The following is a 22,679-nucleotide window of genomic DNA, read 5'->3' as shown; positions in this document are numbered from 1 at the left end:
GGGCATTGTTCTTTTTTTTTTTTTTTTTTGGAAGTAAATCCATATATGACTATTGAGCACATGACATGCTATGTTTCCTTTAGAAAAAGTCCAGAACAACCACTGAGCTCCAGCTTGCTCAGCGCTGCTTCCCTGAACTTCCAGGTTGGAGAGCGAACACTTACAACTTCACTTAGAGTCCCCTGATTCCCTTCCCTGGGGACAGCAAGTCCCCTAATTCCAAGGGCCACTGAACACATGCGCCCCATACTGTTTGGCTGCTTGAGTCTGTTGGGGTTGGTTTGGATCCTCTAGTGGGAGAGCAATGCTCCATAGGGATTGTTCAAGGCAATAGAGCCACCCAAGAATAGAAAAGCCAATGCAGGGATCTTTGGATAGACCGCTTTAAGAAGACAGTCAAGCTATGAGATGAATCAGCAGACAAGGTAAGAGTGTGACCACATGGTATACAGACCACATGGAAAATAACATTGGTGGTTCATTCCAAGTGGAGCCCAACAAAGCGTAAGCATCCTTCTAAATCAGCAATCGATAAGCATTTTAAATGAAACCATTACCAGTAATGTATCCTCACAGAAACCACAGGAAAAAAAATCAATGGAGTGTACAGAAAAGCAGAGTGTAGATGGGATCATCATCATCAGCCCAGGCAATGGAGGCACTTTCTTCCAGCTGCTCTGTCCTCTGATAGCAAGCAATAAACCGTTGCATGAAAGTTTGTCAGCCATGGACGGACATCTGCAGTGCCGGACTCACATAGGCGAACTTCACCCCATAACAGCAGGATAAGAAAATAAATAAGCGTGAAGATATGATAGTCAAAGTCTTGAAGTCCCTAGGAAGTCAGTATTTTCTGAAGGCCATCAGCAATTGCAGAACTCATATCGCTCTCAGGGAAGGTTTTCTTTAGGCTAATGTATGAATGGCACCCCAATGCACCTTCACAAAGCACCCCAGGGGCCCAATCACATCTTTGTGGTGCGGTAGTGCAGGTTACGGCACTCTTTAATGTGTGTTGCTTTAAGGCAGCCCATGACCTCAACCCACGGTAGTACATTACCTTACACCGCAGCCTTTAGTGCAGGGGTCTACAGATTCTTCAGCACGAGGGCCACATTGTATATTTTACAAATATTCACGGCTGAAAAAAATCCTGATCAGAGTCCCCATCCAAGTCCACCCTTACATCAGAATCCCCCTTACGTTAGAGTCCCCCCTACATAAAAGTCCCCATCAGAGTCTGCTCCTACATCAGGGTTCCCTTCAATCCCACCTTTCAACAAGGTCCCTATCAGAGTCCCCTTGCATTAGAGTCCTCCCTTACATCAGGGTCCCCATCATAGTTCCTGATCAGAGCCTTCCCTTACTTCAGGGTCCCCATCAGAGTCTTCCCTTACATCAGGGTCCCCATCATAGCCCCTGACCAGAGCCTTCCCTAACATCAGGGTCCCCATCAGAGCCTTCCCTTACATCAGGGTCCCCATCAGAGTCTTCCCTTACATCAGGGTTCCCTTTAGGGCCTTCCCTTAAATCAGGGTCCCCATTAGAGCTTTCCCTTACATCAGTGTCCCTCGTCAGAGCCTTCCCTTACATCAGGATCCCCATCAGGTCCTTTCCTTACATCAGGGCCTTCCCTTACATCAGGGTCTCCATCAGAGCCTTCCCTTTAATCAGGGTCCCCATCAGGGCCCTCTCTTGCATCAGGATCCCTATCAGAGCCTTTCCTTACATGAGGGTCCCCATCAGGTCCTTACCTTACATCAGGGCCTTCCCTTACATCAGGGTCCCAATCAGGTCCTTCCCTTAAATCAGGGTCCCCATCAGGGCCCTCCCTTACATCATGGTCCCCATCAGGGCCTTCCCTTACATCAGTGTCCCCATCGGGCCTTCCCTTACATCAGGGTCCCTATCAGAGCCTTCCCTTACAAGAGGGTCCCTATCAGAGCCTTCCCTTACAAGAGGGTCCCTATCAGAGCCTTCCCTTACATCAGGGTCCCTATCAGAGCCTTCCCTTACAAGAGGGTCCCTATCAGAGCTTTCCCTTACAAGAGGGTCCCTAGCAGAGCCTTCCTTTACATCAGGGTCCCCATCAGTCCCCCCCTTACGTCAGGGTTTCCATCAGTGTCCCCCCTCCCCCTTGCATCGGAAGCAGAGACCATAGGCAGCCTCTGCTGATCTTAACCCTCCATAGGTGCCCATTGAAGATACACCACTAAACCTAGCTGCGAGCCGGATAAAACCTTGTAGCGGGGGCCGAATGTGGCCCTTGGGCTGTAGTTTGGAGACTCGCGCTTTAAGTGTTTTGCAGTGCCAATGAAAATAAATTGCAACAGACGAACGTGTGCTTTGTCATGTGTTGTGGTAACACCACCCATAACATACTGTAGGTGTGAATGGACCCCAAAATATGGGCGTTACAACAATACACTGTTAAGAATCTTCTAAATAAACAAACCATTGGTGATTGATTATCTCTGCTACATAGGCATAAGCATGAATGCCCTCTCGCAATGAAAGGATCTTTTGCCATCTCCTTTCTGAGGGTACCCCAAAAAATAAAAATCTATAAAATTTCACAATTCGATGAAGCCGTTTCCCAACTCAGCGTGTCTCGAATACACCATGTATACTCCACAACCATGGCCCTATTTTAGATCACATAAATATTTTTTAACCAAAGCCATGATCTGCATCATACATACACTGTAATTATAAATTACATACAATCCCTAGGCTTGTAATTAACGTTATGATCTGTCTCAAAATATAAGCCTGAGGGGGCGATAAAACATATACAATGTGTTAACACACCCAGCGCTTATTGGCTGCACATGGGAAAATGTATTGCAGTTATTATTAGTATACTGAATGTATATAACGCCAACAGTTTACGCAGCGCTTTGCAATACACTATATTGTCCAAAAGTGTTGGGACACCTGCCTTTACACATGAACTTTAATGGCATCCCAGTCTTAGCCCATAGGGTTCAATTTTGAGTTGGCCCACCCTTTGCAGCTATAACAGCTTCAACTCTTCTGGGACCTTGCTTTGTGCACTGGTGCACAGTCATGTTGGAACAGGAAGGGGCCATCCCCAAACTGTTCCCACAAAGTTGGGAGCATGAAATTGCCCAAAATGTCTTGGTATGCTGATGCCTTAGGAGTTCCCTTCACTGGAACTAAGGGGCCAAGCCCAACCCCCAAAAGTCAACCCGACACCCCAATCCCCCCTCCACCAAATTATTTGGACCAGTGCATCAGCAAGGTCCATAAAGACATCGATGAGCGAGTTTGAGATGGAACTTGACTGTCCTGACCTCAACCCGATAGAACACCTTTGGGATGAATTAGAGTGAAGACAACGAGCCAGGCCTTCATGTCCAACATCAGTGCCTGACTTCACAAATTCACTTCTGGAAGAATGGTCAAACATTCCCATAGACACACTCCTAAACCTTGTGGACAGCTTACCCAGAAGAGTTCAAGCTGTTATAGCTGCAAAGGGTGGGCCAACCCTATTTTGAACCCTACGGACTAAGACTGGGATGCCAATAAAGTTCATGTGCATATAAAGGCAGGTGTTCCAATACTTTTGACAATATAGAGTATAAGAGGGTTAGGAGGGCACTGCCCATAAGAGCTTACAATCTAAGAGGGTGGGGCCAGTGGTATAAAAGGTTATAACTGTGGGGGATGAGCTGATTGAAGTGATAAAAGATTAGTTGGAGGCGTGATAGGCTTCCCTGAAGATATGAGTTTTCAGGGAACGGCTAAAGGCAGTCGGACAGATTGAGGTAGAGCGGTCCAGAGGATGGGAGAGGCCCTGCAGAAGTCCTGGAGACAAGCATGGGAGGTGAAGACAAGGGAGCTTGAGAGCAGGAGGTCTTTGGAGGAGCAGAGAGGACGATTTGGGTGATATTTGGAGATAAGATTGGTGATGTAGCTTGGGGCAGAGTTGTGAATGGCTTTGTATGTTGTTGTTAGTATTTAGAATTTTATTAGTTGGGCAATTGGAAGCCAGTGTAGGGAGTGGTGGAGAGGGGTGGCAGACACTGAGCGGTTGGTAACGTAGATGACAATGAGTTTCGCAGTAGTTGCATTTATGATAGACTGAATAGGGGAAAGCCTATGGAGAGGTAGGCCTATAAGAAGGGAGTTGCAATAGTCAAGGCGAGAAATAACGAGGGAGTGAATGAGTAGCTTGGTGGTTTCATTAGTTAAAAAGGTGCGAATTTAAGAGATGTTACATAGGTGAAGTCTACAAGCTTTTGACAACAATTTTGATTTGGGCAGGGCTTTTTTTCTCAGAGAATAGGTGCAGGAACTACCCACAATAGACTCTTCCCCCCTACAGCAACAACAGATCCTCCTCACAACAATAAACCCTCCCAGTAACAGTGGACTCCCTGCAACAAAATACTACCCCAGCAACAATAGACCCCCAGCAGCAACAACAGATCTCCCATCAGTCAACAATAATAGACCTCTCCCTAAACAGTAGATCCCTCCCAGCAACAATTGATCCCCCAGCAACCTAAGACCCCCCCCCCAGCAACAATAGATCCCCGCCTGCAGCAAGAGACCCCCATGCAAAAAAAAAATCCCCTCCAACGACAATAGATCCCCCCGCAACCAGCATCAATAGACCCTTCAGCACACTCTAGTACCCCTTGCTATAAAATGCATTCCGTGCTGAAGGTGCCCCCTCGTTCCTGCTGGGAAAAAAAGCCCTGGATTTGGGTCTGAAAGGACAGGTCAGAGTCTAGGATTACACCTAGTACCCTGGCATGAGGGGACGGATTGATGGTTGCATTGTTGATTTTGATGGAAAAGTCATGGAGGGGGGCAGGGGCTGGGATTACCCTCGGCTCGGTTTTAGAGAGAATTTCGTTTAAGGAAGTGGTGAGACATCCATGCTGACATGTGACAAAAGCGGATGTCAGACCCCTGTCCTTCTCACCAACTCCTTGACGAATGACTGGCCAATCTCACACTGCGCTGTCACTTACGTAACAATGCCAATCTCAACTGCACCCTGCACAAAGATTTTCCACTGGCCCACAATCTAGGTGCCAGCAGCCTGAGATTGATCGTCATTGGGTTAAGTTAATTAAGCAATTAACCCTTTAAGGTTAAGGAACAATTTACATTAAAGGAGAAGGTGAAGGCTACAGATCTATGTTCAATTGGTAATAATGGGTCATTCCACTCAACATGGACGGTGTACTGCTTGGTAGATGTTGGAGAAATCACCAGTCACCAGGGAGTGGTCTTCCAGCTTCAGTTTTCTTTGTGGTTTAAGATGTCATGTGAAAGCCGCAAAGGAAGCAAATAGTGGAAGATGTGAAAAAGTGTGTCATAATAAACCATGCCCCTTAGCAATACCCATGCCCATGCCCACCAATCACTCTAGCACCACCGTACAGTTGAGTTCCTACCATCAGAAAGGCTGGTTAAAGGTTCCCAGTCCTCCTCTGCAAACTTACATCAGTTTCATCCTATTACTTTGAGTGACCCTGTAATATACGGGCAGCAGAGATTGAAATTTGGCACCTAGAGGTTCTATATACTGTATTGGGCCACATTTTGGTGCTCCTTGAGAACTTTTTCTTAGATAATAAACCATGTCCTTTAGGATCATCCACCTTTCACCAAACCCACTAATTACTCTAGCACTGTGATAGATGTTTTGTAGCCCACAGTCCCTACCATCAAATGGGCTAGTTAAAGGTTCCCAGTCCTCCCCTACGAATTTACAACAATTTATTCCTATTAGTTAGAGTAACACTTTAATATATGAGCAGCAGAGATGGAAATTGGGTACTAAGAGGTGAACTTATAGTAGACTTTCTGTATCCCACAGTCACTACCATCAGATGGGCTAGTTATGCGTTTCCAGTCCTTCCTTGTGTACTTAGGACAGTTGTTTTAATGTTATCACTATTAGTTTGATTGACCCTGTGATAAATGGGCAGCGGCGATGGAAATGGAGCACCTAGAGGTCTAGAGAGTTTTGGCACTCCTGGTCCTGGAAGACTCTTGTTCAGCAAAGATTTACTTATTCCATTGAGAGTTCATCTTCACCACCTCCTAAACCTCGGCATTGGCCCATAGCTATGTTCAGTGACCCAGTTGGCAAATTGGAAGCTGCAGGGAATCTCTAAACTCGGAGTTTAGAGAATTACATGGAAATGGGGCATCTAATGGTCTAGAGTAGTGGTCGCCAACCAGTGATCCACAAGAAAATATTGATGGTCCCCAGGGGTTTTGCCACAAACCAACATTGTGGCGGATGTATACTGCCCAATGTTGTTTCTAGTGCAGTTCTCAATGCGCTCTGACAGTCAATACTGTCAGCGTGCATTGATACCCGATGACTCCTGTGGTCCTGTGAACTCAGAGGGAGGTGCCGGGAGTAGTGCAGAGAGCGGGGGGGGGGGGGTGAAGAAGGAGGGGACTTCCAATGGCAGTGCTGGGGGAGGAAGCACGGAGCTTGAGTACATGGTCGGATATGGGTGTGAAGCCAATGATGAGTCTGTGTAAGGCAGCAGGGTGATGCAGAGTGAGGTGGGGCAGGGAGTTGAACCATTTTGTGTATAAGGCATGTAAAATTCATGTTAGTGGTCTGCGGGATTCAAAATTGTGAGTTTAGTGGTCCATGAGGTTCGAAAGGTTGGCAACCACTGATCTAGATAATGTTGGTGCTCCTGGAAGATTTTGTATTTGGCATTTTGGCTTAACTTCTGCCATTGAGAGTTTGTCTTGACCATCTTCTAAACCTCTACACTGGCCCATGTTGGGTGGCCCATTTGGCCAATAATAAGCTGCAGCGAGTTTCTAAACACGGAGTTCATAGATGTTCATGTAAAATTTTTAACTCATAAACTCAAATTTACCATCTGTATCAGGAACCAGCTCAGCTCGACCAGCTGGTAGCTCAAAGAAGTTTGAGAGCAGTAAACCCAGAACAGGTCTACTCTACTCCAATGACATGCTGGTAGGTTAATTGGCTCCTGTCTAAATTGTTCCTAGCTTGTGTGTGCATGCATGTGAGGTAGGGACCTTAGATTCTAAGGGCAGGAACTGGTGTGAAATTACAACACCATTTGGAAGGCATTATGGAGGGTGAGTAGGTGTCCACTGTAACAAGGAGATCCTGGGGTGCTTTGTTCTTTATTTATGTGACCTGAAGCAGCTCAAAAACTTCTTTTAGCCAAAAACTTTGATTGGCTAAAGACTTTGCTGGCGTGAGCATTTCAGTATGAGGCTGCAGAGGAGTTAAGTCATGTGACCAGACGCGACAGTGCTGCAGGATTATATTGTTACAGCAGACAGGTAGGTGTATACTGCTTCTAATGGTTGGATACAACTCCTCTAGTGTCCCGCTCTGTGTTGTTTAAAGCAAATTTCAAGTTAGGTTACACATTAGACCAGCCTTTCTCAACGACTAGGGTTCTTCCAGAGGTTTCTAGGGGTTCCTTGAGTAGTGAGCCTCTCAGATGACAACCCACTGACTGCAATGATCTGTTTGGCCATCATCAGTAACGGAGGATTCTTCCCAATGACCACAAATCTAAGGAGCATTCCTCCTAGTAATCATCACACTAATGTACAGTGAGCTGTATATATAGTAATTATTAGTAGGGGTTCCCTGAGCCCAGAAAGTTATTTCAAGGGTTCACCCAAAATGGTTGAGAAAGGCTGCATTAGACAGGTGCACTAGTAAGGCGACACGGGCAAGGGCATGTTTGACATTGGCACAGTGCTACTTCCCAGTGGTGGAGATGGGATTTATATATCAAGGTGAGATCTGTCTCATGACCCATTTGGCCAATAGGAAGCTCATAATAGGAAGTCTCATAATTCTGCTCCTTCTACGTAAACTTTTTCTTCCCATTATATAATTTTAAAAAATGATAACACAAGACCAATTGGCTTATGCCCATGCAACCAACTGTATGGTAACCTACATGGCAGTCAGTAGCACCATTACCCATGGCAAACGCACATCTTGCATGGGTGTCACTGCAATGGCTCAATGCATTTTTCATCGCTGACTTGCCTTTTTTAAATAAACCGATACCAATGATTCCATTATACCACATTTCTCGCTGTTTGCACAGAAGATGTTGTAAGAATAACTCTTTTATGAAGCAAACCAGGAGGAATGACTAGCATGCCTGTTAACCCTTTACGGTTACCAGAGACTTCCTGAATCTCTGCCTGCTGACATCAGGTCTAGGCAAGAACTTTCATGCTCACTGTGAAACTTCAGAGAGTCATAGAATATACTGAATAATACAAATGCGACACTGAACCCTAGGAAGAGAAAAGGTTAAACCATGGCCACAATCAAGGTTCCTGCAGGCACTTTTCCCTGACAGTCTTCTGTTAAGTTTATCTCTTTGCTTGCAGTGAAAACCTGTCCTCCTGAGTGTCTGACATTACAATTTTTTGGCTAGCATGGGAAGGGTTAATGTCCCAGGACTACCTTAGGAGGTTTTTTTTTTTTTTTTTTGTCAGTGAAAGGAGCTCCATAGCTGTAGTTAATTCAGTTCAGATGTTCCCTGGCCAGATCAATGTACTGGGATTAACCCTTCTCCTACTGGAACCCTGGGGGGGATCATTCAGGCAGCTGCCAAACTTTTAGGAAGTTTCCAAACTCCAACAACTATTACATCGCCAGCCCCAATCCCAAAAAGCAACTTGGAGCATCACGCGTTGGCATATCCAAGGATCTAGACAAGGTTTTCTCAACTAGGATTCCTCCAGAGGTTGCTAGGGGTTCTTTGAGGGTTCCTCCAGAAGTTGCTAAGGGCTCCCTGAGCAATGAGCAATTTCTGCCTCTCAAACAAGTTCCCACTGACACCATTGATCTTTTTAGCTATCTGTAAGGGGGTAATTCTTCCGACCACAAATAGAGGTGGCTGGGTGTTCCTTGGAGTTAAAAAGGAGAAAGTAAAGCCATGTTTATCAACCAGGGTTCCATGGAACCCTAAGGTTCCTCCAGAGGTTGCTAGGTGTTCCTTGGGGGTTCATCCAGAGGTTGTTAGGGGTTCCTTGAGCAATGAGCAATTTCTGGCCCTCAGATAAGTTCCCACTGACACCACTGATCATGTTATCTATTAATAAGTAGGTAATTCTTCTCAATGACCACAAGTAGAGGTGGCCAGGGGTTCCTTGAAGTTTAAAGGAGAAGGTAAAGCAGGGTTTCTCAACTAGGGTTCCATGGAACCCTAAGGTTCCTCCAGAGGTTGCTAGGATTTCCATGGGGTTAAAAAGGAGAAGGTAAAGCAGGGGTTCCCAAGCAGAGTTCCATGGAACCCTAAGGTTCCTCCAGAGGTTGCTAGGAGTTCCTCTGAGGGTTCCTCCAGAAGTTGCTAGGGTTCCTTGAGCCCTGAGCAATTTCTGCCTCACAGATAAGTTCCCACTGACACCACTGATGTTTTTACTTATCTGTAAGGGGATCATTCTTCCCAATGACCACACATCAATCTCACTTTAATGTATCACAAGTTGTAGATGTAGTCGTTTTTAGCAAGGGTTCCCTGAGACTGGAAAGTTATTTCAAGAGTTCCTCTGTGTTGAAAAGTTTGACAAAGACTGGTCTAGACAGTAACCCAGCAGCGATGTATTTACTAAACTACCTTCAACTATTACTCCAAAAAAAAAAAAAGACACGAATGGAACACAATATTAAAAGGTTAACCAATATTGGGACAAACCCCCAAAGTTTTTGACAGCCCCTGGACCTAAGAGCCAGAGGGCCACTATCTGAACACAGATTGCATCATTTGAATTACTGAGTGTGAGAAGATAAAAGCATAGTCATCATTTCCTGTACAGTTATTTCCTGCCCCCCCCATCCCCACCCCCAGGCTGCAAGAGGTTAATCATACTACTATGAAATTTCTACGCCAGATTAGCATGGCAAAGAATTTGGAAGCCACCAATGTTTTAAAATAGCTTCCAGGGACACTTCGCTGCTGATCCTGAGAACGTCCTCCAAAATAATCCGTTCAAAGACAGCCATATAATTAACCGCTGCACGTTATGAGGCTGAAATTTACTCTTTTTTTTCAACTTATAAAACCTACAATAAGGGAACTGGATGTAACGTGAACAGAATTTTTGGCAAAGTTTGAATTGTCTACTTTTTTAGCTCCTCTAAGTTTTACGGTACAATCCGTGCCGAAGAACGTTGGACATTTCCAAGGACAAAAAAAGATTCCACAGACACGTCACAACCCAACAGCATTCCCTGTAACTCAAGCATGATTGACAAGCAACTAAAAAAAAAAAAAAAAAAAAAAAAAAAAAAGCAAAAAGCTGACATACCATCTTGTCCGGAGGACTCCAGGTACTCGGTCAGGTCACATCCAAAGGCTCCCTTCTTCTTGGACTTCGGCTTGGCACCCTTGTTCTTCATGGGTTAGTCCACAAGAGGAGCCCCCCCCCTCCCCTCCCCGGTGGAAAATAAATGAGATATCTAGAAATTAAGGGGCGACGAGGGGGTGAGGGAATACAAATCAAAGAGCCAACATTGAGGATGTCCCAAACAGATCCCAGTCACTCCATGAAAAGCAAAAGCAAGATCCAGGCAGCTCAGCTGTCACTTTGGGGTGGGGAGGAGTAAAGGGAGTGGGATGCACGCTGGTAGATCCTCAGTCTGAGATGGGAAGCCTAAAGAAGACATCTCATCCTGGGGCACCCCGGGTGGTGGCTTCGGTGGAGGGTGCTGCGGTTGCTCCTGCGCAGGGCTGGCCGGTGGGAGTTTGGCATCTGCTCAGCCAGAGGCAGGGCACAGCCTTACGTTTTGCTGTGCCACCTAAGCAATGCCAACCGCAAAAAAAAAAAAAAAAACCGTGGTGGGCCAAGAGAACTTGCCCTTTTTTTTTTTGTTGGTTTCTCCAGACTAAGCCAGCAATCCAAGAGGTACCATCACCAGTTCCAAAGTCTGCAATGACTTTTTTTGACCTATCTGTGTTTTTTTTTCCTCCTTCCTCCTTTTCTTACAAATCACAGGGTTATCCAGCTCAGGAAATGCTGTTAAGGAAATGAGGAAGAGGGGGGGGGGGATGTTTTTTGGCAGTGTGAGTGAGGGGTGGGGGGAGGTGGTGGTATGACAGGGGGAGGGAGAGAGAGAGAGAGAGAGAGAGAGAGAGAGGAGTTCTGACATGCAGGAGATAACGGGACAGCTTAGACCAGGCTGGAGGAAATTCTCTTCTACGGCACACTGAGCGCCCTTGTTCTTCTGTCCCGCTGGAGCAGAGGCGCAAGCTTCACCCCCTGCAAATTCATCACCCCCTAACTGGGCTATTAAAGCACATCTCTAGGCTAGCTTGTGAACGCGCTTCTTTGCACGCGTTTTTTTTTTTTTTTTTGCGTGTCTTCGCATAAGGCAGCCTGTTTATTTTAATGGGCTGTCCTACGCACAACGAAGGCGCCAAAGAAGCGCATGTACCTTTTTTTGGGCATTGCCGCATCTTTAACCGAGTGTTTTGGGTCTGCTTGGGGTGCCGTTAACAATGAACGGCACCGCAAGCGCATTCCGCAAACGGCTTTGTGAACATTCTCCACGGGGACGCACAGGCGTGAACGCAGCTTTAACGTAACACCAGTAACTCTAGGCGCATCATAAATATTACGTTTTTTTTAATTTATTTATTACAGGTATTTATATAGCGACGACAATTTATGCAGCGCTTTATGTATTGTACATTCACAACATTCCTTGCCCTAGGAGCTTACAATCTAAGGTCCAGACCTCAAATGCAAGGGCCAGTTTTGGCTAGGTTCGCGCTTGTGCGTCTACATTGTCATCTTTTGTGTGTATTTTTTTTCATGATTATATTAGGGCCCTCTGAAGACCGATCCACTTTACGTATTGTACAGTCACAGCAGTCCTTGCCTTAGGAGCTTACAATCTAAGGTCCAGAACTCTCATTCAAGGGTCAGTTTGGGCTAGGTTAACACTTATGCATCTACATTATCATGCATCTTTTCTGCATTTTTTTTTTTTCATGATTATATTAGGGCCCTCTGAAGACCGATCTGCTTTATGTATTGTACAAACACATCAGTCCCCGCCCTAGGAGCTTACATTCTAAAGTCCAGACCTCACATGCAAGGGCCAGTTCACACTCGTGCGTCTGCATCATCATGCATCTTTTGTGCGTTTTCTTTTTTCATTATTTTATTAGGGCCCTCTAAAGACCGATCATGCTTTATGAATTGTACAATCACAGCAGTCCTTGCCCTAGGAGCTTACAATCTACGGTCTGGAACTCACCTGCAAGGGCCAGTTTGAGCTAGGTTCACACTTGTGCGTCTACATTACCATGCATCTTTTGTGCATTTTGTTTTCATGATTTAATTAGGGCTATTTGAAGACCGATTTGCTTTATGTATTCTGCAATCACATCAGTCCTCGCCCTAGGAGCTTACAATCTAAGGTCCAGACCTCACATGCAAGGGCCAGTTCACACTCATGTACGTCTGCATTATCATGCATCTTTTGTGCGTTTTCTTTTTTCATGATTTCATTAGGGCCTTCTGAAGACCGATCTGTTTTATGTATTGTACAATCACAGCAGTCCTTGCCCTAGGAGCTTACAATCTAAGGTCCAGACCTCAAATGCAAGGGCCAGTTTGGGCTAGGTTCACACTTGTGCGTCTACATTACCATGCATCTTTTGTTTGTATTTTTTTTCATGATTATATTAGGACCCTCTGAAGACCGATTCGCTTTATGTATTGTACAATCACATTAGTCCTTGCCCTAGGAGCTTACAATCTAAAGTCCAGATCTCACATGCAAGGGCCAGTTCACACTTGTGCGTCTACAATATCATGCATCTTTTGTGCTTTTTCTTTTACATGGTTATATTAGGGCCCTCTGAAGACCGATCTGCTTTATCTATTGTATAATCACATCAGTCCTTGCCATAGGAGCTTACAATCTAAGGTCTAAAACTCACATGCAAGGGCTAGTTTGGGCTAGGTTCACACTTGTGCGTCTACATTATCATGCATCTTTTTTTTTTTTTTTTTTACATGATTATATTAGGGCCCTCTAAAGACCGATCTGCTTTATGTATTGTACAATCACAGCAGTCCTTGCCCTAGGAGCTTACAATCTAAGGCCTACAACTCACCGGCATTTTTTTTTTGTGTATTTTTTTCCATGATTTTATTAGGGCCTTCTGAAGACCAATCTGCTTTATGTATTCTGCAATCACATCAGTTCTTGCCCTAGGAGCTTACAATCTAAGGTCTAGACCTCACATTAAAGTGCTAGTTTGGGCTAGGGTAACACTTGTGTGTCTACATTATCGCATCTTCCGGTGCCCTCGGAACATCAATCTGCTTTTGGATCGCTTTTAAGAGGGCATTTGACGGGCGGTGAGGAGGCCTTATACTTATATTGCCTCCTCGCTGCCCGATTAAACCTGTAATGCAGCACTACCAAGCCACGCACAATCTCATGCATTGCCCATGGTTCCAGCACAGCCCCATTGAACTCAATGGGCTGGTCTTAAAAGCGATGCCTGTACAAAAAAGGGGCTTCCAAATTCTCATAAGCCCCCCTTGCCTGCAGAACCCCACAACCACTGGCCAAGGTTGTGGGAAAGAGGCCCTTGTCCCCATCAAACGCAGCACCCCGAGGTAAAAATGGCATGTGTACAGCTTTGTCCAGGTGAACTGTTACAATTCGGGTAGATGGCCAGGGAGCGGTAAAACTGTGGTTCAGCTGTCTGTTTTTACCAATCCCCCTGAAAGAGCCCTTATGCATTTTTCATGCGCTCACAAGGAAGTCTATGAGGCCAAAAATGCACCAAAAGAAGCGCCTGCACCTTTATCCAAGTTGCGCTAAAGCGTGTTGCATGAGTGTGAACGGGCCCCATAGACAGTAATGGAACGCCCCCCTTTGTGCGATGGCTGAAGAGCGACAATCCACCTGGTTTTACCGCCAGGTGTGTCGGAACCCAGATCATCGCAGGTCCAGAGTGCAATCGATGTCATTACGATCACTTGGCCTTGAATTAGATATGAACTATGGTAGAGAGATCTTGATTTTGGGACAACCTTAGATGTAAAGAAGTCGGGGGGGGGGGGTGGGTGGTTGGTCCATACTCCACTTATAACTAAAATATCATGTTTGGGTGGACCGACCCTTTAACCTTCACGGCTGTCCTTCATTCCCCATGAGAGGTTTCTTGATTTGTGAAGATGACACGTAAAAAGGCCATCAGGAGGAGGACATGGAGATCACTTCTGAGAGATGGTGGACACCTGGGACGGAGACATCGCCAGATATTTGCCTAGAAACACATAGAGAGGCGGCCAGGTCACAGGCGGCTCAGCAGATTCATTTCCATGCTGGCTGAGGAGTTTGGCTGCACAATAGAGAAATGCAAATAGAGAAGACGCAGAGAAATGATCAGCAGCTGTCCTATCTACACGCGTGTCACCGGCCTCTGTGTTCCAGAATCTCATCCAGACGTGGCCTCCAGACCTTCCACTTCAAATCTGCTTAGAAATGAGAGCTTGGAGAAGGTTCAACCAGCTTTTCCAGTTTAAAAAAAAAATATGTATAACCTAATTCCTCCAACTCTCCTCTCCTGAAATACTATGCACTGCTGGAGGACTCTGATCCTTCCTCTATCTAACTCTCCTCTCCTGAAATACTCATACCGCGTACACACAGCCGGACTTCCCGACAGAAAAAGTCCGATGGGAGCTTTTGGTCGGACATTCCGACCGTGTGTATGCCCCATCGGACTTTTTCTGTCGGCATTTCCGATGGACTCAGATATAGAACATGTCCGCTCGTGTGTACGCGGCATAACTCTCCTCTCCTGAAATACTCTGCTCTGCTAGAGGACTCTGATCCTTCCTCTATCTAACGCTCCTCTCCCAAAATACTCTGCACTGCTGGAGGACTCTGCTCCTGCCTCTATCTAACTCTCCTCTCCTTAAAAATACTCTGCACTGCTGGAGGACCCTTTTTCCTTCCTCTATCTAACTCTCCTCTCCGGAATACTCTGCACTGCTGGGGGACTCTGCTCCTTCCTCTATAACTCTCCTCTCCTGAAATACTCTGCACTGCTGGAGGACTCTGCTCCTTTCTCAATCTAAATCTCCTCTCCTGAAATACTCTGCTCTGCTGGAGGACTCTGCCCCTTCCTCTATCTAAATCTCCTCTCCTGAAATACTCTGCTCTGCTGGAGGACTCTGCCCCTTCCTCTATCTAACTCTCCTCTCCTGAAATACTCTGCACTGCTTGAGGACTCTGCTCCTTCCTCTATCTAAATCTCCTCTCCTGAAATACTCTGCTCTGCTGGAGGACTCTGCCCCTTCCTCTATCTAAATCTCCTCTCCTGAAATACTCTGCTCTGCTGGAGGACTCTGCCCCTTCCTCTATCTAACTCTCCTCTCCTGAAATACTCTGCACTGCTTGAGGACTCTGCCCCTTCCTCTATCTAAATCTCCTCTCCTGAAATACTCTGCTCTGCTGGAGGACTCTGATCCTTCCTCCAACTCTCCTCTCCTGAAATACTCTACACTGCTTGAGGACTCTGCTCCTTCCTCTATCTAATTCTTCTCTCTTGAAATACTCTGCTCTGCTGGAGGACTCTGATCCTTCCTCTATCTAACTCTCCTCTCCTGAAATACTCTGCACTGCTGGAGGACTCTACTCCTTCCTCTAGCTGCCTCTCCTCTCCTGAAATACTCTGCTCTGCTGAAGGAATCTGCTCCTTCCTCTGCCTCTCCTCTCCTCTCCTGAAATACTCTTCAGTGCTGGAGGACTCTGCTCTTTCCTCTGCTTCTCCTCTCCTGAAATACTCTGCTCTGCTGGAGGACTCTGCTCCTTCCTCTGCCTCTCCTCTCCTGAAATACTCTTCTGTAGAAGTTAAATAGATGGAGATGGCTCTCATGTCTCTAGCATTAACCATAAGCTAAATGAAGAAGCCGCCCCGTGTGTATGGAGGGTTCCTGGATTGCTGACAATAGTCGGGTGTGTCAGTTCTCCTTTTCATGTGGTCGGGGACATCACTGATTTATGTTCTCTGTGTATTTCCCCTTTTTTTTGGGTCGTCATAACAGAAGGACTTTGGCCCGACTTCCCCTATTGATATGAGAATGTTTGCTGGAGGTAGATACCTGCCTACCTGTACCTACACACCTTCCCATGGGACTCATCACCATCTCAGGCAGGCAGTGATGGGACTTCGGGACTCTGACCCCGTGCCGGGACAAGGCCATCCAGCGCCCAGGGCAAAGACCCCAAACTGCGCCCTCCTCCCCTTTCTTTAGGGTCAGGGCGCCCACATCACTTTCTTGCTGGAATTGGGATGTGCGGCTGGTCTCTTCAATCTCTCCCTGACTAAGGGATTCCATTTGCCTCACTTCCTCCTCCTGAGGACACCAGTACTCAGCCTTCATGTGTAGACCACTTTGATGCTCCATTTTTGCCCTAAGACAGCCACCCCACCAGCTCAATTATTTGGTGCTACTTTAATTGCAAGCCTTTTATGTGATTTAACGAAGCATTGTCAAACCACCTTACCAACTAACCCTATATGAACCCCTCTTACTTTTTATACCCCTGAAGAAGGACTAGACATATATACCGAAACGCGTTGGGTGTGAGGTTTCTTTGTGTATATTTTTTATGGTGATATAGACGCACTGTTTAGATGAATCAATGTTTCGTTACAATTGTTTTAAAAATGTTTTTCTCTAAATAAAATTTGTTTATTATTATAATTTTCTGTATATATTTTTCACACACAATACAAATTAAGTGCCTTAAAAGTCCACTTAGGGAAACCTTCTTTATATACATCCCTGCAACAAACCATTGCGCCCAGGGCACACCTTGTCCCGGCCCAGCTTCTACCCTCCCAAAGGAGAAAGGGGTGTGGCTTCCATGTCAGGGTCATGTGACTGAAATAAACTGGGGGGTGGGACATTTAGGAAAGTAGAGAATTCTGATATGTAGATTGTATTACGGGGGGGGGGCAAAACCTAATTATCATGGGTGTCAAGCAATAGCAAGCTAAACATATAGTTTTATTGCTACAGGGCGACCGCTGCTACTGCGCAGGGTCACGTGATCCTACATTTTCGGGTAGCGGGCACCAGTGCGCGCCACCGGCGGCTCGCTCCCGCTATGATTTTGCACAGGCCGAAAGCTGATCAGCGGGGTCCCACGGACCCGATGTTCCGCCGGCACCCGCTGATCGTTCCATACACACACAGAACAACAGTCTGTCTATGTAAACAAGGCAGATCGCTGTTCTATCAGTAAGGAAGGCACAGATCCTGTGTTCCTGCAAAGCACAGGGGACACGGATCCATGACTTCCCCTAGTAAAAGCACCTCCCCCCACTGTACAAAAACACAAGCTAGGCACATATTTAACCCTTGGATCGCCCCCTGACGTTAACCCCTTCTCAGCCAGTGTCATCAGTACAGTGACAGTGCATATTTTTTAGCACTGATCACTGTATTGGTGTCACTGGTCCCCCCAAAAAAAGTGTCAGTTAGTGTCCAGTTTGTCCTCCACAATATCGCAGTCCTGATCGCCGCCATTACTAGTAAAAAAAAAAACCCCAAATAAATAAAAATTCTATAAATATATCCCACAGTTTTGTAGACGCTGTAACTTAAGCAACCAATCAATATACGCTTATTGTAAATTTTTTTTTTTTTTTTTTTTTTTTGAACAAAAATATGTAGCAGGATACATATTTGCCTCAATTTATGAAGAAATTCTATTTTTTTCTATTTTTTTTATTGGGTGTGTTTTATAGCAGAAAGCAAAAAAATATATTTTTTTTTTTTCAAAATTGTGGGTCTTTTTTTGTTTATAGCGCAAAAAATAAAAAACGCAAAGGTGATCAAATACCACCAAAAGAAAGCTCTATTTGTGGGGAAAAAAAGGACATCAATTTTATTTGGGTACAGTGTCACACGACCGCGCAATCTTCAGTTAAAATAACGCAGTGCCGTATAGCAAAAAATGGCCTGGTCAGGAAGAGAGGTGAATCTTTCGGAGCTGAAGAGGTTAATGTCAATTACATGTAAGAAAGTAGTACATTGATTTTTTTTTTCGCTTTAGGACAAAAGATGCTCACTTTGTCTTGCAACATTGATTTTTTTTTTGTATGCAATCCATAGACAAACTAAACATTAAACCTAAAAAAAAAACAAAAAAAAAAAAACAAAAAAAAAAAAAAAAAAACACTGTTTTCAATATTAGTTAAAAAATATTGTTACTGTAGATACAAAGTATACATTTGTTTTGTAGATTAAATTACACCATAATTATTAATATATATATATATATATATATATATATATATATATATATATATATATATATATATATATATATATATATATATATATGTGTGTGTTTAATATGTGTATAAATAAATATGTAAATAAATAAATAAATGTAAATAAAAATGCAATGCTTTGTAACAGAATTATAATATATATATATATATATATATATATATATATATATATATATATATATTATAATTCTGTTACAAAGCATTGCATATTTCTTTACATTTATTTATTTATTTACATATTTATTTATATTATTTTCAGTGTGGCATTAAAAAAAAGAAAAAGAAAAGAAAGTTGAAATATTATAGTATAACTTAAGGCAAATCTTTCTTTTTTCTCAGTTTTGGAAGGAGGCAGCCAGTGAAGTCAAGATTCCTAATCTGCATACTTGCTACATGTTTAACCACTTTATCTCCAGAAGATTTTACCCCCCTTCATGACCAGACTATTTTTTTTTTTTTTGCTATTCAGCACTGCGCTACTTTAATTGGTAATTGCGTGGTCATGCAACGCTGTACTCAAACAATATATTTATATATTTTTTCACACATATAGAGCTTTCTTTTGGTGGTATTTAATCACCGCTGTTTTTTTTTTTTTTTATATCATATAAACAAAAAAAAGACCAAAAATTTTGAAAAAACCAAAACGTTATTTTCTACTTTCTGTTATCCAATACATTAAAAAAAAAAAAAAAATCTTTGTAAATTTTGGCCAGAATGTATTCTGCTACATGTCTTTGGTAAGATATACTGGAATTTTTATGTATTTTTTTTCTATACTATTAATGGTGGCGATCAGCGACTTTTAATGGGACCGCGATAGTGTAGTGAGAAATCTGACACTAATTGATGCTGGGTCGGAACTGACTAACTGACACTGACATCACCAGTGGCACTAATACAGTGATTGGTGCTAAAACTATATACTGTCACTGCACTAATGACACTGACTGGGAAGGGGTTAACATCTAGGGGCAATCAAGGTGTTAACTGTGTTGCCTAACAATAATGTGTAATGTGTGCTGCTTTTACTAATAGATGCGGCTGATTTTTCTCCCTGCAAGAAACAGCCACATCGCTGCTCGGTGTACAGAGCCCCCCCCCCCAGGGCCCTGTGCTGTGATTCGCTAAGCTGATCAGCAGGTCCCGCCTGAATCATCGACTGGGACATGCTGACTGACTTGTGCTGTATCCAATCACAGCACAGATGGGGCGGTGGTGCTCCCTACCTGGAAATGTCGGACCACATGCATGTATATGATACGGAGCAGAGCAGCAACCCCGTCGCTGTATGAGTGCATGGGGCGGTCCACAAGTGGATAAAGTATACCAAAAGACAGTTCATTGTTTTCTTTTTTTTTTTTTTTTGGATAGAGTGGAGAGGGATTAGAACCCCTGTCAGGTTTTTATTGCTGTCTGCAGGGGCGTACCTATGGGGGTTGCAGGGGTCGCTTTTGCGACCCGGCCCCATGGCCCCATCATTGTATGTCTGGATAGGAGGGCAGCGGGGCGGAGGCATGTAGAGGAGCCAATCCTTCCACGCAGCCGCTGAATGCCCACTTCTCCTCCTCTCCTTCCCGCAGGCATTCAGCGGCTGCAGGAGGAGAACGGAGGACATTGGTTCCTCCACATGCCGCTCCCGCAGCCTCCATATCCCTGTCCGGCTGCCCCGGGCTCCTGTGTGCTCTCTCATGTCCCTCCCATCGCCCTCCTGCATCGCTGCCGGGTTTCCCCTCCCACCTCCCGATGGCTTGTTACAGGGGGCTTCCAGATTCTGATAAGCCCCCCCCACCAGCAGACCCCCACAACCACAGCCCAGGGTTAAGGGGAAGAGGCCCTTTTCCCCATCAACATGGGGGACAAGGTGGTTTGGAATGGGTGGGTGGGTGGGGGGGCAGAGCTTTTCCTCTCTCTTTCTTGACCTGCCGGGCTGCATGCTCAGATAAGGGCCTGGTATGGATTTCAGGGGGGGGGGGGGGGGGCGGGGGGAACGATCTTACGCTGTTTTTTTTTCACAATTTTTTTTTTTACATTCAGCTGTCAGCGGGGAACCCCGCTGACAGCTGATGACTCATCAGTTGTTAAGGACATGGCAGCTGCCTATTCACAGCTATACACAGTGTGTTAAAGTAAAAAAAAAAAGAAAAAAAAAAAAAAACAGATCAAAAAGCTCATCAAAAGCGCATCAAAAACGCAAGACTTTTCGCACAGCTCCATTGAAGTCTATTACGTGCAAAACGCAATCTGCTGAAAAAAAAAAGTTCCTGACCCTTTCCAAAAAACGCACTGGCTGAAAAACGCATTGATGTGAGCGTGTACCATAGGAAACCATGTTAACCACTTCAGCCCTGGAAGGATTTACCCCCCTAAATGACCAGGCCGTTTTTTGTGATACGGCACTGCGTCCCTTTAACCACTTGCCGACCAGCCGCCGTCATTATACAGCGGCAGGTCGGTACGATCCTGTGAGCCATTGTAGCTGGACGTCGATCCCTTTAAGCAGGATAGCAGAAGCGCGTGCGTGCCCGCTGCACAGCGGGGGTGCCGAGGCTCGTGACCGGCGGGCACGATGACCACCGGCCACGAGTGATCGTGGGCACGAGAGGCAGAACAGGGACGTGTGTGTGTAAACACACACATCCCAATTCTGTGAGGAGAGGAGAGACAGATCGTGAGATCCTACGAGCTGGGAATCACGATCTGTCATCTCCTATAGTCAGTCTCCTCCCCCACAGTTAGAACACACACCTAGGGAACACAATTAACCCCTTGATCGCCCCCTAGTGTTAACCCCTTCCCTGCCAGTGTCATTTATACAGTAATCAGTGCATTTTTATAGCACTGATCGCTGTATAATTGTCAATCGACCCAAAAATGTGTCAAAAGTGTCTGATGTGTCCGCCATAATGTCGCAGTCCCGATAAAAATCGCAGATCGCCGCCATTACTAGTAAAAAAAAAAAAAATAATAATAAAAATGCCATAAATCTATCCCCTATTTTGTAGACGTTATAACTTTTGCGCAAACCAATCAATATATGCTTACTGTGATTTTTATTACCAAAAATATCTAGAAGAATACATATCGGCCTAAACTGAGGAATAAATTTGCTTTTTTTAAAAAAAATGGGGGATATTTATTATAGCAAAAAGTACAAAATATTGTGTGTTTTTTTCAAAATTGTCGCTCTTTTTTTGTTTATAGCGCAAAAAATAAAAAATGCAGAGGCGATCAAATACCACCAAAAGAAAGCTCTATTTGTGGGAAAAAAAGGACGTCAATTTTGTTTAGGTACAATGTCGCACGACGGCGCAATTGTCAGTTAAAGCGACGCAGTGCTGAATTCACAAAAAATGGCCTGGTCGTTCAGCAGCCAAATCTTCCAGGGCTGGAGGGGTTTACTGACAATTGCGCAGTCCTGCGTACCCAAACAAAATTATTCTTTTTTTCCCCCACAAATAGAGCTTTCTTTTGGTGGTATTTGATCATCTCTGCGTTTTTTGTTTTTTTTGTGCTATAAACAAAAAAGAACGACAATTTTGGAAAAAAAAAAAAAAAACATTTTTTTTACTTTCTGCTATAAAATATTTCCAAATGTATTCCTCAGTTTAGGCCGATATGTATTCTGCTACATATTTTTGGTAAAAAAAAATTGCAATAAGCGTATATTGATTGGTTTGCACAAAAGTTATAGCGTCTACAAAAATAGGGGATATATTTATTGCATTGTTATTTATTTATTATTATTTTTTTACTAGTAATGGCGGTGATCAGTGATTTTTAGCGGGACTGCGACATTGCGGCGGACACATTGGACACCTAACTGACATTTTTGGGAACCAGTGACATTATTACCGTGATAAGTGCTAAAAATATGCACTGTCACTGTACTAATGACACTGGCAGGGAAGGGGTTAACATCAGGGGCGATCAAAGCGGTTAAATATGTTCCCAGTTTGTGTGTTCTAACTGTATGGGGGATGGGCTACCAGGGGAAACACAGATCTATCTTCCTGCATAGCAGAAAGACCGGACCTGTGTGATCTCCCCTGTCAGAACGGTGATCTGCCTTGTTTATCACAGATCCCCGTTCTATCACTACGAGAGAAACGATTGTGGGCGGCTGGGGAAAGCGCACATTTTTTTACCCTTTTTCCGACAAACCGAGCGGGATCTGGGAAAGGTAGGGGTTTTAGAGCGGGGGAGTCATAAAGTGGAGATGCACTTAGAGTTAGGGTTAAAGTTCATAGGTCAAAGGTCAGCTGGGGGTTAGGGTTAGAACTTAGGGTTAGGGTTGGGGTTAGGAGT

The 22,679-nt window shown here is 44.6% G+C and overlaps 1 protein-coding gene across 2 annotated transcripts in view; it reads right to left on the bottom strand.

Moving 5' to 3' along the window:
- Positions 1-22,679, bottom strand: part of ARHGAP31 (Rho GTPase activating protein 31) — a 322,286-nt gene that overhangs the window by 241,724 nt on the left and 57,883 nt on the right. The window contains exon 1 of one of the 2 annotated variants that reach the window (XM_073617390.1): positions 10,339-11,046. The exons of the other annotated variant lie outside the window; for it this stretch is intronic. Within the exon in view, the coding sequence (XP_073473491.1) occupies positions 10,339-10,429 (91 nt within the window). The 5' untranslated portion in view covers positions 10,430-11,046. Of the gene's footprint in view, positions 1-10,338; positions 11,047-22,679 lie in introns of those variants that run through there. 2 annotated transcript variants of the gene reach the window in all.

Source organism: Aquarana catesbeiana, linkage group LG02 (genome assembly GCF_042186555.1).
Source record: "Aquarana catesbeiana isolate 2022-GZ linkage group LG02, ASM4218655v1, whole genome shotgun sequence".
NCBI lineage: Eukaryota > Metazoa > Chordata > Amphibia > Anura > Ranidae > Aquarana > Aquarana catesbeiana.
Note: the sequence above shows the minus strand (reverse complement) of the source record. Positions and strands in the feature narration are given on the sequence as shown.